The sequence below is a fragment of the Notolepis coatsorum genome, assembly GCF_963971535.1.
Source record: "Notolepis coatsorum genome assembly, chromosome: 4".
NCBI classification, from domain to species: Eukaryota; Metazoa; Chordata; class Actinopteri; order Aulopiformes; family Paralepididae; genus Notolepis; species Notolepis coatsorum.
In genome coordinates, this window is record NC_140168.1 from 141,846,687 (window position 1) to 141,861,222 (window position 14,536).

Below are 14,536 nucleotides of genomic sequence, written 5' to 3' on the forward strand. Positions count from 1 at the left end.
GTACCGGCGTCACCCAACCGACCTGTAGGAGTCGCCGTCCACAACGTCCAATCCCCACCCACCGGCTTTCCCACCCTCTAACACTGCCAATTGTGTTAGTATGACGGCCGGCCAAGCCAGTAGCAACGCCGAGAGCTGGGCTTGATACCAGCATCTCCTGCGTTAGTGGCGAGCGCCTTGCCTACTGCGCCACTCAGTCCATACCGTTCAGCCCAGGTTTAACATCACGTGGGACGGCTTGAGGTGCACTTGATTACAATTCCTGCACACTAAATCAGAATCAGAAAGGTCTTTATTGCCAAGTAGTTTTTACACGTACAAGGAATTTGATTTGGTAGTTTTTGGTGCGACATTAACGGACAGACAATTACGGTAGAATAAAATAAAAAGGTAGAATAAAATAAAATGGAATATAAGCTAAATTAAAATAGAAGCACAATAGAATAGAATATCATTATAAAATAAAACGGGCCAGGGCTGTACAATTGTGCACGGTGTGGTCAAGTATATACACTAATTAGAATTTAAATAACAATACAGTGGTATGAACAGTGAAGTATGAACACGTATGAAGAGTTTTGATCGTATAAAAATATATAGTCCAATAAGTGTGTGTTAATGTAACACAGTGGGGGGTCACAAGCCTTGTTGAGGCAACATTTAGAATCAATCGATACAAGCAGGGAAGGATCAGATGGACGCTTTTAAATTACACATCGACGAATTCAAAGTACACATCGATGCTAAATTCGAAGAGGTTATAAAAGCGGCCGCGGAACAGGCCGGGCGAATCACTGCAGTGGAGAACACGGTGCTAGGAATGGACCTGTCTCGAACCCTGCCCTCTTTTCTTGATCCTCCAATCACAGCTGTCGCTTACCTCGGACTTCCTCGTACAAACTTTGTTTGTACGAGGAAGTCCGAGGTAAGCGACAGCTGTGATTGGAGGATCAAGAAAAGGGGCAGGGTTTGAGATAGGTCTATTACATTGAAAGTACAAGAGAACGAGAAGACTGTTAACGATGGATTCACAGAGGTAGCGGAGGAGATAAAACGGGTGGAAAAAGCGCTTCGGAAGAAAATACAAGACATCGAAAAGGAAGCAATGGAGAGGCGGCTCGAGATCGAACGCTACTACCGTAGAAATAATATCCGTATTGTGGGATTGGATGAATCAGTCAATTGCACAGACGACTTATTTCCAACTGTGTTAGCAGGAATTCTAGGTACACATATCCTACCCACAGCGCCGTTAGTGGACCAATGTTACAGAGTCGGTACACGAGACCAAAAAGGCAACGGGCCGAGGGTTATCATTGCTACTCTGCGCAAGACAGAAATAAGAGATGCGATCATCAGAGGGGCAGAGATTATACAAGAGAAATCTTAAGCCAAGCCTTCGGTACCCGGCCCTCCTATCCATCTTGGGGGAAAATGGTAATAGGCTTGGATTACACTCGCCTAAAGACGCCGATGAATACATGAAGAAACATGAAACTGGTTCCCCGGGGCCGGTCGCAACATAGGCTCGAATCAGAAGATAAGCCTAATCATCTCTCTTTTTTTCTAAATTTTTTTACTCTTTGTATTTTATAATTTTTATTAGAATGACTACCACGGCTCAACAAAAGCAACAGCTGATATGCATGTTGGCAACACTGAGGCACAAAGTGTTTAATACGGATCGATAGGCATTATATTTATAGACTTCTGGTCTCTGAGGAGGCAATAATCCAATATTGACATTGGGAACACTCTGGAATATTCTGGACTCTTCTCTCGACTACTCGGGGCACAATGGAATATGCTGGAAAACACTAGTAGGTCATAACTCCTGGGTAGGAAGATCATTCTGGAACATAACAGCAGTGTTTACGAATTTACAAAGGGTATTCTACAACCTTCTAGAATATACTGCACTCATACAATGAAGGCCTGTAACTTTAACATCCGGTATTTATATGCATATGATCCAGTGACGGAAGTTCAATAAGGTTTTAAAAACATCAGCCACATCTAAAGGTATAAGCATGACAAGGTTATTCTAATATTTTAAACAATTACTCCACTGCTTTAGGGATTTGCATAATTTAGCTCAAATTTTTTTTCTTTTTTCTCTTACTTATTTTTTCTCTGAGTTTTATTTTAATTCTCACTTTTATGGTGTTAGTATTTTTCTCCACTCTTTTCTTTTTTCTGATGGTTCCAACATAAGTTAGTAGAAGGTTCAAATGAATATATCAATGAAGGTATATTTTTCATTTTTCACACTATTGTTATTACATTAATGGGAAGGCGCAAGACCAAAAGTGACATTCTATTGAATTAGAATGAAAGTTTTAGATCCTATGGCAATTAGCATAGGAAGATTAGGGTTAGTAAGCTCATTTTGGGCAACCCGGTGGCTTAAGGGAGGGAGTCATACGCGTAGGATGTGTCTATGGAACACAGTCCTGTACGAATCCCGGAGGGAGGGGGAATTAGGGGATTATTATTTGTATATATGTATGTTTTTAAGCTCGGCTCTCAACGGGACCTCAATAGTTGGATGTATATCTATTGTAGCTTCGCACTCCAGAAGCATTACCAACAACTACACAACAACATGTATAGATTATGGCTAGTTTGAATATAATGATCTGGAACACTGGGGGAATAAATAATCAACACAAACGCAAAAGCGTGCTCACACTGATGAAAAAAGAACAGGTTGACGTGGCTCTGCTAAGCGAAACGCACATTTTAGAGAGACATAGATACGTTAGCGGACAACACATATCATAACATTAGTCACTCTTCCTTTGGAACGAGAACTCGTGGAGTTGCCATAGTTGTTAGACGGAAGTTGAATATTGAATTGAAGGGAGTATGGTCTGATGCAGATGGTCGGATAACTATAGCTAAGATTGTACACAAGAACAGGAAAATAGCGTTGGTAGCGGTATACGCCCCAAATTTGTAAGAAGTTAGTTTCTTCACTACACTTACCAGAGCAATGTTAGACCTTCCCGAATACTCATTTATAATTTGTGCAGATTTTAATGCCATTTGGAATCCAAGGATGGACAAATCTTACCCCTCCTGTTCCAAAGAACAAAAAAATTCATCTAATGCTTTAAAGGATTGGTTGAAGATTACAGGTGTAAATGACTTATGGCGATCACTCAACCCCACGACCCGGAAGTACTCTCGTCGATCTGCGAGACATAACACATTATCCAGAATAGATTATGTTTTTGCATCCCCGAGACTTTTTGATAACTATGATGTGGAAATGATACCCAATGCATTATCAGATCACTGTTATTTCCTAAAAGGAACATTTGGTATACTATCATCCCGAGCCCCAAGATGGCGATTTAACTCGATGCTGCTTAATAACAAGGAATTCATTACACAAATCAAAGAAGCTCTTACAGTATTCCTACGGAGGAACGCGAACTCGGTGCAGGACCCTAGAATATTATGGATGTCGGTAAAGGGAATGATCAAGGATTTCACTGATAGCTTTTCCTCCAAAATACGCAAGAATCGATGCTCAAAACTGGCTGAACTGGAAACGCTTTATTCAACGTTATTTAATTCTTTACAATACAACAACTCGGTTCGACTGGAAAATCAAGTTAATGTACTAAAAAAAGAGATTAACGCCATATACAGACAACAATCTGAAATACAAATACGCAGCGCAAGACAACAGCAGTACTCTCAAGGTTCCAAACCAAGTCACCTATTAGCTATGCGATTAAGAGTTAACGCAAAATTAGCAGATATAACTACCATTAAAGCACAACAAGGACTTGTTACAGACCCTAAAAAAATAAACGCGACATTCAAAGAATTCTACTCCAACTTGTATAAATCAGAAACGACCTTCGATCAAAACAAAATGGACACATATCTCAATCAAATTAACCTCCCTAAACTTTCAGAGGATGACGCTAAACAGTTAGAAACACCGATCACACTAGAGGAACTCAAGAAGGCCATATCCGAAATGCAAAGTGGTAAGGCTCCTGGAAGAGACTGTATCCCACCAGAAATGTACCTCTCTTGTTGGGACATAATTGGACCCTTATTACTAAATATGATTTTATACTCAATCAAGGAGGGGAACTTCCATAAGAATGACAATATTGCACTCATAACAGTCCTCCTTAAAAAAGACAAAGACCCCACCGAGTGTGGTAGTTATAGACCCTTAAGCCTCCTCGGATCCGATATCAAACTGTACTCTAAGGTATTAGCCATCAGACTACAAAAGCATATGACGTCTTTAGTTCATCCGGACCAAACTGGCTTCATAAGAGGCCGCTTGATCACTGATAACATAAGACGATTACTACACGTACTAGATGCTAACAAGGACGACACCACACCTAAGGCGATGCTGTCCCTGGATGCAATGAAAGCTTTTGACAGGTTGGAATGGTCGTATCTATGGGCAGTATTAGAAAGGATGGGGTTAGGAAAAGGTTTCATTGATATGATTAAAGTATTATACAAAGACCCATCGGCCATGATTACAACAGGTATAATCACCTCTGGAATCTTTCCGGTATCACGCTCATCTAGACAGGGTTGCCCTCTTAGTCCCGGACTATTCGATCTATCATTAGAGCCTTTAGTACAATATATAAGACAATCCCAATCCATAGAACCAATCGTAATCAAGGGCACACAACACAAAATTAGTTTATATGCGGACAACGTAATACTGTTCATGCAAAACCCCAACACCACATTGCCTCATCTGCTCAAGTTGATTGAGGACTTTGGAGATTTATCGGGATTTAAGATAAATTGGCCGAAGTCGGCTTTCCTTCCACTTAACGCCCCTGCAAAAAAATATATAACCCTCCCAGAAGAGATACCTATGGTAAAACACTTTAGATGTTTGGGAGTTGAAATATTCCCTACCATAAGCCAAACGGTGAAGCACAATTACATAAAAATCCAAAACAAAATCAAAGACGACCTTGACAGGTGGTCAACTTAAAAACTCAGTACAGGCACGGGTATCAATAGTTAAGATGGACGTCCTACCTAGAATCAACTTCTTCAGCTCAATGCTACCGTTACCCCCTCCAGAGGGTTACTGGAAAAAATTACACTCCTCCACATACAAATTTATTTGGAATAACAAACCACCATGTATAAAAAGATCCACCGCACAGAGAAACAAAGCAGACAGTGGTATGGCATTTCCAGATTTTTTCCACTATTTTAAGGCGTACACTTTAAGACCACTGACAACATGGTTTGATCCCCAAGCATTAGTATCCTGGAGAAATTTAGAAGAAAATATAGTAGCTCCACATAGACTGAAGGACATAGCATACACCAAATTATCAATTAAGCAATGCGAACGGAAATTTGGCCCCATAATTACTCATGCAATCCGGATATGGCGTGAAACACAAAAAAAATATTCTAACCCACATAAATGGCATAATCATACTCCCTTATTCAATAACAATGCACTCTTGATTGGAAAACGACCTATAAGATTCCCTATATGGGAAAAGCAAGGCATACACTCATTAGGAGATGGTTTCAACAAACAGGGTTTTTGTAGCTATGAAGAAATACGCAAAAAAATGTATCTCACCGATTCCACATATTCTTTTTACGCACAGTTATTGTTATGTTTGAAGGCTCACAGTGTTCCATTAAAGATACCAATTGTACACCACAGATACCACAAATTCTTCTATGAAAGAGAGACATCGAGAGGTTTTGTTTCAGATTTTTATCATCAATTACTAACGTCCTCGTATGAAACCCTCCACCTAGACTCAGTCTGGAGGAGGGATATACCAGACCTGGAAAAAGATTTTAATTGGCAAGAAGCCTGGGCAAATGTTCGATTTACATCAAGGAACCCGGACCATCAACAAATCAATCTTAACTATATTCACAGGACATACTTGACTCCTATAAGACTGAACAGAATGGGTCTTAAACAAGACTCCAAATGCTCCTTATGTACAAATGGGGACGAAGGGACATTTATGCACATGTACTGGGACTGCCCACCAGTTAAGATATTCTGGAAAGAAGTGACCCAGCAATTATCAAATCTCTTAACTCTGAATATACCTGTACACCCCTCTGTATTACTGCTGAATGATGTTTTTGAGTGTGCAGTACACCCACAGCTAAAGAGATTGGTTTTATCGGGTATCACAGTGGCTAAAAAGCTGATAGCATCACAATGGTTTCAACCGGAAAAAATGTGCCGGAAGGTCTGGATTATTACATATCTCGATGTGAATTATCAAGAAATATCTACAGCAAGAATTTTGGGTCTCAATGAATCCAAAATGACAATGTGGTTAGAAGTGGTGGAGAGAATAAAAGCTAGCATATAATGGTAATGTCTGGTTAGGAGTGAGGGATGGATTATCCAATGGGGGGTCCGGGAGGGGGAGGTACGAGCTAGAGCATATGTGTGTAGGGTATTAGATAGCAGATATTAGGGGTATATCCTGTATAAGACATTTAACTAATTGGTGATTTCATTGGATGTACACTGTTAATTAATGCTTGTATATCTTATCGTGTGTTGTCATGTTTGTTTATATGTTTGTTTAAAAAATTATAAAAAAAGAAAATACAAAAAAAATAATCAATCGATTAAAAATGTATAGTGTTTGACGTGAAGATTCTTCACATTGCCTGTGGTGCTTTTTTCCTATTGCTAGGTTTTTAGTGAGTTTTCCCTTACCTTCACTGGGATGTACGGGAGTGTTGCATTTATTTATTTTTCATTTATTTTGGATTTCATGGTGTTTTTTTTTGTTCTTTATTTTGATTTATTGTGTGTTGTGCGTCAGCTGGTGAAACAATGCCAATCCATGGTGGAGGCGGGCAGGGCCTACTGCCAGAGCAGCAAGAGCTTCTTCTGCGGCCTCCGGGAGCTGGGACAACACTGCTCTGGGGACAGTTTGATGGGGGTGAGTGTGGGTCTATGCCAACAGGGAGCTGGGACAACACTGCTCTGGGGACAGTTTGATGGGGGTGAGTGTGGGTCTATGCCAACAGGGAGCTGGGACAACACTGCTCTGGGGACAGTTTGATGGGGGTGAGTGTGGGTCTATGCCAACAGGGAGCTGGGACAACACTGCTCTGGGGACAGTTTGATGAGGGTGAGTGTGGGTCTATGCCAACAGGGAGCTGGGACAACACTGCTCTGGGGACAGTTTGATGGGGGTGAGTGTGGGTCTATGCCAACAGGGAGCTGGGACAACACTGCTCTGGGGACAGTTTGATGGGGGTGAGTGTGGGTCTATGCCAACAGGGAGCTGGGACAACACTGCTCTGGGGACAGTTTGATGGGGGTGAGTGTGGGTCTATGGCATGCCAACAGGGAGCTGGGACAACACTGCTCTGGGGACAGTTTGATGGGGGTGAGTGTGGGTCTATGCCAACAGGGAGCTGGGACAACACTGCTCTGGGGACAGTTTGATGGGGGTGAGTGTGGGTCTATGGCATGCCAACAGGGAGCTGGGACAACACTGCTCTGGGGACAGTTTGATGGGGGTGAGTGTGGGTCTATGCCAACAGGGAGCTACTCATTAGAGACAGTAAATCAACCTTTTAACCCCTTCAGGACTACATTTTTGTCTGACCACTCAGTCAAGTGTGTCTGACTCTTAACTCATTCAGCGCCATAAACTGTCCCCATCTCTGCCGCTTCAGGCCAGCTTAAAATGGTCATTTTCGCGGTGTTTCACGATGTTTGCAGAGCTGTGTGTGTGTTCTGTATTATAGCTGTGGAGACAATGGTGTGGCTCATTTGACAGACGCTACTTGTAGTCCAACATGGAAAAAATTGTTTGTTTCTACACACTGTAGTTTGTAGTTTATTACACGCTAAACATACTGCATTTCCAAGATAATCCAGTCTTTTTCCATAGATCGCGAGATAAAACGCAATGTGATTCTGTGCAATAAGCCCAAACCGTTCTGGTTGATCCCCTGAAACTCTAAATATTCCCAAATCAAAGGTATATACCATGTACACATGTACCTTCACAAAATCATCAAGGGAGGGGGTCGTTTTAACTCAAAACCGCCATCGTGTTTGTCGAGCATGTTTTACGTCCGGTAAAACACAAAACTGTGATCGTTAGAAAAACATGTTTCAGGTTCGGTAAAATAGACATAGAATATACCTTACCTTAGCCAGAAGGTATTCCAAAAAGAATAATTCCAAGTGATCGCATCGCCATCGCGATTACCAGTGTATATGTCTATACACGTTTCAATGGGAAATACGCTTCGGCAACGGAATTTCGAGGCGATCGATGTGAATCTCTGTTCAAGCAGGAGGAGGAGCTCTTACAAAAAAAAGGAAAACGTGTATCCACGCCAAGCCATTCCAGTTCAAAGGTAGGCGATACTGCCACCTGGTGATATTCCAGGGACGGCTAGAATGATCCGGATGATGATTTAGAATGGGGATCAGAGGAAAAATATCAAAGGATCTAAAAACGAGTTTACTCGTTATTGGCGCTCAACGCTTGGCAGCCAATAACGAGTTAACCACCGAAACCTGCAACGGACTACAACGTATGATGTTGTAGGTACCAATTAGGGTACCTTGTGTATACTGCACCTTGTGTATATACTTTTACTCTTACTCATAGTATATATTCAGATTCTAATTCTTTATTGCCTGTATTTATTGTATAACCAATAGGGCATACAGACCCTCATCTGCACCTTTGTTTACACCGTTTACTTTTCTCATATTTCTATATTGACAGTTAATTATATTGTTTACACTGTTACACTCATATTTGTATTCAGATACAATTTGATTGCCTATATAAACTACATCTCTACCTGATTTTTGCATTTTGTACTTTCGTTTTGTATACTTTTTTACTGTATGAAGAAGCACAATCTCAGGAGGGCTCATACAGAACCACGCGTTTCACTGTAATGTACATGTACCTTATATATGTGACAAATAAAACTAAACTTGAACTTCAATCGAAATCACCGCGAGCGTGCATACAGTAGCTCAGCTCCTGAATCACCTCCTCTTCCTCTCCTCTTCCTCTCCCGCAGGAGTGCTTAGAGAAGTTCTCCAGTCGGGCGTCCGTCATCCTGGAGTCCCAGGCGGTGAGTGCGTCCGTGGGGCCTTGGACAGCTCTCCTGGCAGCCCCCCCCCCCCCCCCCCCCCCCCCCCTGCTGTAATCTAGTCAATTATTTTGCCTTTAATGAGCTCTGGTATGTGATGGTAATTGTTCTCGCTAAGCACACCGGCACACTGGAGAAAATAGGACACTTAAAAGCCTAATAGGCAATAGTGTTATGTTAATTAACCTGACCTCCCAGCTGCCTCTTTCTAACTCTCCCTCTGTGTCTGTCTTCCCCCCTTCTATCTCTCTCTCTCACTCACTTTCTCTATCTCTCTCTCCATCTCTCTCTCTCTCACTTTCTCTCTCTCTCTCTCCCCCCCCCCCCAGGAGGTGATGGAGACCACACAGAAGTCTGTGAAGCTGAAGCTGCAGAGTTTTGTGAAGGAGTGAGTGGGCAGCCTTCACTGCTTCCCCCTGGCTGCTCTGTGCACCGTTCTGCTTCCCCCTGGCTGCTCTGTGCACCGTTCTGCTTCCCCCCGGCTGCTCTGTGCACCGTTCTGCTTCCCCCCGGCTGCTCTGTGCACCGTTCTGCTTCCCCCCGGCTGCTCTGTGCACCGTTCTGCTTCCCCCCGGCTGCTCTGTGCACCGTTCTGCTTCGGTCCTCCGGTCCCGCTCTGCGGTGGCGTCTGTCCACCAGGCCGGCAGCCACACTAAATGCTTTCTCCATATAACTTCGAACGCACGGCCGCCCGCTTAGGGAAGAGAGCCACTCCCTCGAATGCCTGCAAACCATCAGCTAACCCCCTTTTTAGAAAGCTCTTAGAGCTCTGTGAACTACATCTCCGTCATTTTTATTAATATTTTAACAGCTCAGTACAAACACTCAAATGTCCCAAAATATAACTGTCCATCTTTCTTTCCTTTTGTTCCATACACAGAAACTTACCGACAAGTAAACTCCAACTTTACACGGTTGATTATTTAGATGACATTAACACAAAACCAGAAGGGGAGAAAGAAAGAAAAAAACATAATAAGCATTTACAGAAATATATGTAATAGAGAAATTCAGAAGATGATAATAAAAACAAAACAAATACAAAAAGACGAGAGAAATAGTCAAGGTGCTCATACTGTACGTATACCTGCAGACAGACCATTTCCTTCAAAGTCCAGCATCAGATTCTTAGATTTCAGTGAGGAATAATCCCCAAAGCTCATTAAATATGTCCTCTCTACCGGCAACTCTATTATGTGATCCGTTCATATGTTGCCATTTTACACATAGTTTCCATCCATCCTATATAAGTAGAAGGAGTGGAGGTCCTCCAGTGTCAGAGTTATTCTACAACCAGTTGTTAAAGCCAATTGTACCCATAAGATAAGATATTCCTTTATTGATCCCCTTGGGGAAATTCAGGCATCATAGCAACACGGAGGAGGGGGTGTAACGGAGTGCCATGTGTCTGTCCTACAGTCACGATGGACAGTGTTGTGAAGTGACTGTGGACGGCAGCGGTACTACAAGTAAACTCACTCCCCAGAGGCGTCCAGACCCATTACGTAGAAGTGAATTCACCTCTTGGTCTAGTGGTCTGTGATGCCGCCCGTCACGCGGGAGACCGGGGTTCAACTCCCACTCGGGGCATGTCCGAACCGATCTGTTACAGGGGCATGGTATGGTAATAGTAGAAGACATAAATACAGGCAATGCAATTATAGTACAGTAGAAAAGTAAAAATAGGCAAACAATATAATTAACCCTGAATATACGCATCTGAGCAAGTAGGCAGTGTGATCAAAGGTGCAGATGAGGGTCTGTATGCCCTATCAGTTATGTTATAAATATGGTTACAATAAACACTAGAATCTAAATATATACTATGAGTAAGTGAAGTATACAGTATACACAGGTGCAGTATACATAAGGTACCCTAACTGGCGTGATATACGTCATATGTTATACGTTGTAGTCCGTGCAGTTTAGGTGGTAGGAGTCAGACACACTCAATGATCAGACATTCAGAGTAGTTCTCTCGAGTTCTGCTGCCGTTAGTTCTCCGGCTGCTGGAAACCTCATACGCTTAGTCATTCTGAAGTCCCCTGGTATCAAATACCAAGAGACATAAAGTGCTGGTTTCTTTTCCACGTTTGACCTCACACGTCGTCTCCCCTTTTATCCAGCGATGTTCTTTTGTCGATCGTGATATCGCCCCGGAATCCACCCGCTATCTCCTCTCGCATGCCTCCCTCCCAGCAGACCTCTTTATCTCCCCCCCCCCCTCGCTCCGCTCTTGCTAGCTTAAAAATGTAAACAATGCCCCGGGGCCTCGGGGTTGGTTGAGTCGGCGGCTCGTTCCATGCACTCACAGTTACACGTTGGAATCCCTAACCTTTTGGGGCGAGTCTGGGAATAGGCCGTAAATCGCTCCAGCCACACCCTCTATTTTGTTTAAGACAAGTGAAATGTCAGCTCGGGGTGAATCTCAGGGCTAATCCTAGAGGCAGCGGGTTGGGTGGTGTTCTCTTATCAATACCTTCGATTACCTGTCAAATAATGAAGACCATAACATGTGCTGTTGGTGGAGGTGTTCATCCAAATTCTCTTCCAATACTATCTACTATGTACTATGTTACTACTATATATAAATGTTGTCATTTAGCTGATGCTTTTATCCAAAGCGACTTACAAGTTCTGTACAACAAGTCAGCAGGAAGGGTACAACTCTTTCAGCCGAGTAACAATGATCATCAAACAGTGCTGAAACTTGGGTGCTGCAGTGTTGCTAGTTTACTATTATACAACGGCATGCACATTTCTCGATTCTGATTGGCTAAAACAGTCAACTTACACATGGATATTTTTCATAACCCAACGCTCTTGGTCCCAGGACCCGCCCACAACCGAATTACTATCAATGCGCTTTCGTGGTTTTAGGAATGGAAGCAAGATGGCGGACAAGCCGGACAGGAAACATTCCGAAAGGATAATGGTGATAGGGTCATAAAGACTAAATGAAAAACGATTCTGTCACGGCGAATGTCTTAGTTGCTTAAACAATGTTGGATGATGTAATTGATGGGTCATGAGTCATTGTGGAACAAAATAAAAATCGCGGAATTGATTGATTGATTGATTAATTGCTAATTTTATTACTGTCCGCCTGGTTTCCAACTGGTTAAGTTTAGGCCCTCTTTCGAAGTTGGTTAAGGTTAGAGTTTGTCTTTAGAGCAGGGCGATAGACCACCAGCCCTGGTTCCAAACTCTAACCTTAACCAACTTCGAAAGAGGGCCTAAACTTAACCAGTTGGAAACAAGGCGGACAGTAATAAAATTAGCAATCAATCAATTCAATAACCCACGCTCACTTAAAACAGCGCACCTCCCAGCTGCTTCTATAGAAAGTAGGTTTAAAAAAAAAAAAAAAAAAAAACTCTTATAGGGCAAAGAACCCCCCCCCCCCTATATAGGGCAAAGAAAACTTTTTTTTAATTTGTTTTACCTACTTTCTATAGAAGCATCTAAGAATGAAGTTCTATAGAAAGTAGGTTAAAAACTAAAGAAAAGTTGGATGTGTTAGTTTGTTGGATGTCTAGATGAAAGACAGTTGGATGTCTTAGTTTGTTGGATGCCTAGTTGAAAGACAGTTGGATGTCTTAGTTTGTTGGATGCCTAGTTGAAAGACAGTTGGATGCACTTCCGAGCTGCTTCCACATGGAGGCAACTTCTCTTTTTTTTTGTGGGAACTACTTTTTCTGGCGGATGGTTTTTTCAATAAATCTTCAATTAATGTGTGTTTATTGTATAGCAATAAGGTTGGATGAATGTGCCAGTTGTATAAAAGCATTACACCACTTGTAGTCGTGGGTTGTGAAAATTAGACCATGCCTAGGGGGGTCTAACGACCACCCCTAGGCATGGTCTAATTTTCACAACCCACTCCTGCGCGTGATGTAATGCTTAATTTTATTACTGTCCGCCTGGTTCCCAACTGGTTAAGTTTAGGCCCTCTTTCGAAGTTGGTTAAGGTTAGAGTTTGTCTTTAGAGCAGGGCGATAGACCACCAGCCCTGATTCCAAACTCTAACCTTAACACTTTGATTGCCTAAGGCTAAATTCATGATATACCATAGGTTGCCAGCTCTATTTGTCTATGGATAAGTACCCCTTCTTTGCAGGGCTATAACTTTTTAAATTCTATTGCTAAATTGCCATTATTATGGCCCATTCAAAGTCCTATATGTATTGTTCATTGTGTAGCAACGTTAAACTTTTTCATTCACATATTCATAGTAAAATATGGTCTAATGTATAAGTATGTTTTCATCTCTTTCTGCAGCTTTCTCCAGAACGTGATTTATAGCCCCAAATGCATTATATTGATGATCAAATACAGTTTGATAGGAATCTGCGCGGGATAAAACATTTCAAATGGACGTGCTTCTAGAAGTTACTACTGATCATCTGATGATGACCGGATGGGGGGGGGGGGGTCGTTTATAATTCCGTGGCCAACGTTAGATGATTCATCTAGTGTGGATGATATGATCATTAGAGCAGTTAGTATCGAACACGTTAAAAAATAACGCTGAATCTTACCGTAGCTTCCTCATAGCGTTGGGCGATGAGCGTGGAACAGAAATATTCCTATTATGGGATGTAGAAATATGCGATCCATTTCCAGGTTGTATAATAGTATATACGTCCAAATCATGTTGTTTATTGAGTTATTGGTAACGGATTGCTATCCGTTGTGTCTAGCTCGAGTCCTGGGACTATTACCGAGTGATCGGACCGAATTGGAATGAGCACCAGCTTCCATTTCCTGTTTCCGCTCTGGGCGATCCGCCGATCGGCCACCAGATGGCGCTCTTGAACCGTTGGAGAGTTGAGAGGGGATCAACAATAGATCTCAAGTCTCCGGGGGAGAAATATGATTTCGATCACAGATTTTTGAAATATTGATATCAAAGACGTGGTACGGCGTCTTTGGCAGAATGAGCATGGCGGGGAAAGACGTGCTACGGCGTTTTTGGCGACCATAGTGTTAATGCCGATATCAGCCGATAATATCGGTAGGCCGATAATATCGGACATCCCTAGTTCTGACAGTTGAGCAAGAGAGCCCTTCAATTGAAAATTGGGGACCCTGATGTAAACGAGACGAAAGTCTTTCTCTGGTCGGCATCCCCTTAACAATTGTGTGTATTGAGCCGTACTGTATTGTACCCATTCTGAAATCTGTTAATAAAGTTTTCAATCAATCAATCAATCAATCAATCAATCAATCAATCCCCCTCTCACCCCCTCCCTCCCCTTAGCCACCTGTCCCTCCTTCAATCAATCACTCAATCAGTCAATCAAACTTTGTAGCACATTTGATTCAGAGTTGCAATACAATACGCTTTACAAACATCAAAAGGAGATCTTAAATAATGATC

General features: G+C 42.3%; 1 protein-coding gene across 1 annotated transcript in view; it reads left to right on the plus strand.

The window, feature by feature from the left end:
• Positions 1-14,536, plus strand: part of acap1 (ArfGAP with coiled-coil, ankyrin repeat and PH domains 1) — a 131,097-nt gene that overhangs the window by 24,373 nt on the left and 92,188 nt on the right. Inside the window, exons 3-5 of the mRNA XM_084312125.1 lie at positions 6,840-6,959; positions 9,082-9,135; positions 9,483-9,541. Coding sequence (XP_084168251.1) covers positions 6,840-6,959; positions 9,082-9,135; positions 9,483-9,541 — 233 coding nt within the window. The remainder of the gene's footprint in view (positions 1-6,839; positions 6,960-9,081; positions 9,136-9,482; positions 9,542-14,536) is intronic.